The sequence below is a fragment of the Myotis brandtii genome, unplaced genomic scaffold (genome assembly GCF_000412655.1).
Source record: "Myotis brandtii unplaced genomic scaffold, ASM41265v1 scaffold247, whole genome shotgun sequence".
Taxonomy (NCBI): Eukaryota; Metazoa; Chordata; class Mammalia; order Chiroptera; family Vespertilionidae; genus Myotis; species Myotis brandtii.
This window is the reverse complement of record NW_005359352.1, coordinates 2,873,351-2,874,406: the sequence shown is the minus strand read 5'-3', so window position 1 is coordinate 2,874,406 and position 1,056 is coordinate 2,873,351. Positions and strand designations below refer to the sequence as shown.

At 63.1% G+C, this 1,056-nt stretch overlaps 1 protein-coding gene across 13 annotated transcripts in view; it reads right to left on the bottom strand.

Annotated features, from left to right (window-relative positions):
• The window catches only part of MYT1L (myelin transcription factor 1-like), a 305,434-nt gene that overhangs the window by 4,705 nt on the left and 299,673 nt on the right, over positions 1-1,056 (bottom strand). For all 13 annotated transcript variants that reach the window (XM_014540575.1, XM_005867251.2, XM_014540567.1 and 10 more), the window contains one exon: positions 818-909. In XM_014540575.1, the coding sequence (XP_014396061.1) occupies positions 818-909 (92 nt within the window). The remainder of the gene's footprint in view (positions 1-817; positions 910-1,056) is intronic.

Below are 1,056 nucleotides of genomic sequence, written 5' to 3'. Positions count from 1 at the left end.
GGTGGTGGTAGTGATGTGGATGTGGGTGGTGGTAGTGGTATGGGTGTGGGTGATGTGGGTGTGGTATGGGTGTGGGTGGTGGTAGTGGTGTGGGTGGTAGTGGTGGTGTTGGTGTGGGTGGTGTGGGTGTGGGTGGTGGTGTGGGTGGTGGTGTTGTGGGTGGTGGTAGTGATGTGGGTGTGGGTGATGTGGTGTGGGTGGTGGTAGTGGTGTGGGTGTGGGTGATGGGTGTGGGTGGTGGTGTGGGTGTGAGTGATGTGGGTGGTGGTGTGGGTGGTGGTAGTGGTGTGGGTGGTAGTGGTGTGGGTGGTGGTGTGGGTGGTAGTGGTGGTGTGGGTGTGGGTGGTGGTGTGGGTGGTGGTGTTGTGTGTGGTGGTGGGGGTGTGGGTGGTGGTGTTGGTGGTGGTGGTGTGGGTGGTGGTAGTGATGTGGGTGTGGGTGATGGGTGTGGGTGGTAGTAGTGGTGTGGGTGTGGGTGATGGGTGTGGGTGGTGGTGTGGGTGTGAGTGATGTGGGTGGTGGTGTGGGTGGTGGTAGTGGTGTGGGTAATATGGGGGTGGGTGGTGGTGTGGGTGGTAGTGGTGTGGGTGGTGGTAGTGGTGTGGGTGTGGGTGATGGGTGTGGGTGGTGGTGTGGGTGTGAGTGATGTGGGTGGTGGTGTGGGTGGTGGTAGTGGTGTGGGTGGTGGTAGTGGTGTGGGTGTGGGTGGTGGTGTGGGTGGTGGTAGTGGTGTGGGTGTGGGTGATGTGGTGTGGGTGGTGGTGGTGGTGTGGGGTGATGTGGGGGTGGGCAGCAGGGGGTGGTGCGGGTGGGTTACCGTTGCTGGCGCGCTGCCGGATGGTCAGCATCTGCTCCCCAGACAGCTTCGCCTTCTTCATGGCTGACGTGGCTCGTGGGCAGCCTGACAAGCTGGGGACAAGATGGAAATGCGTTAGTCGTGGGTCTCGGGAGTGGACGCGGTTCTGAGCGGGCCAGTCACTGCGTCATCTCCTTTGGCTGCGGTGGCTCAGGGCCATGTGGACACCGGCGGGGGCGGCGGGGCCCGGGGGCCCCCCG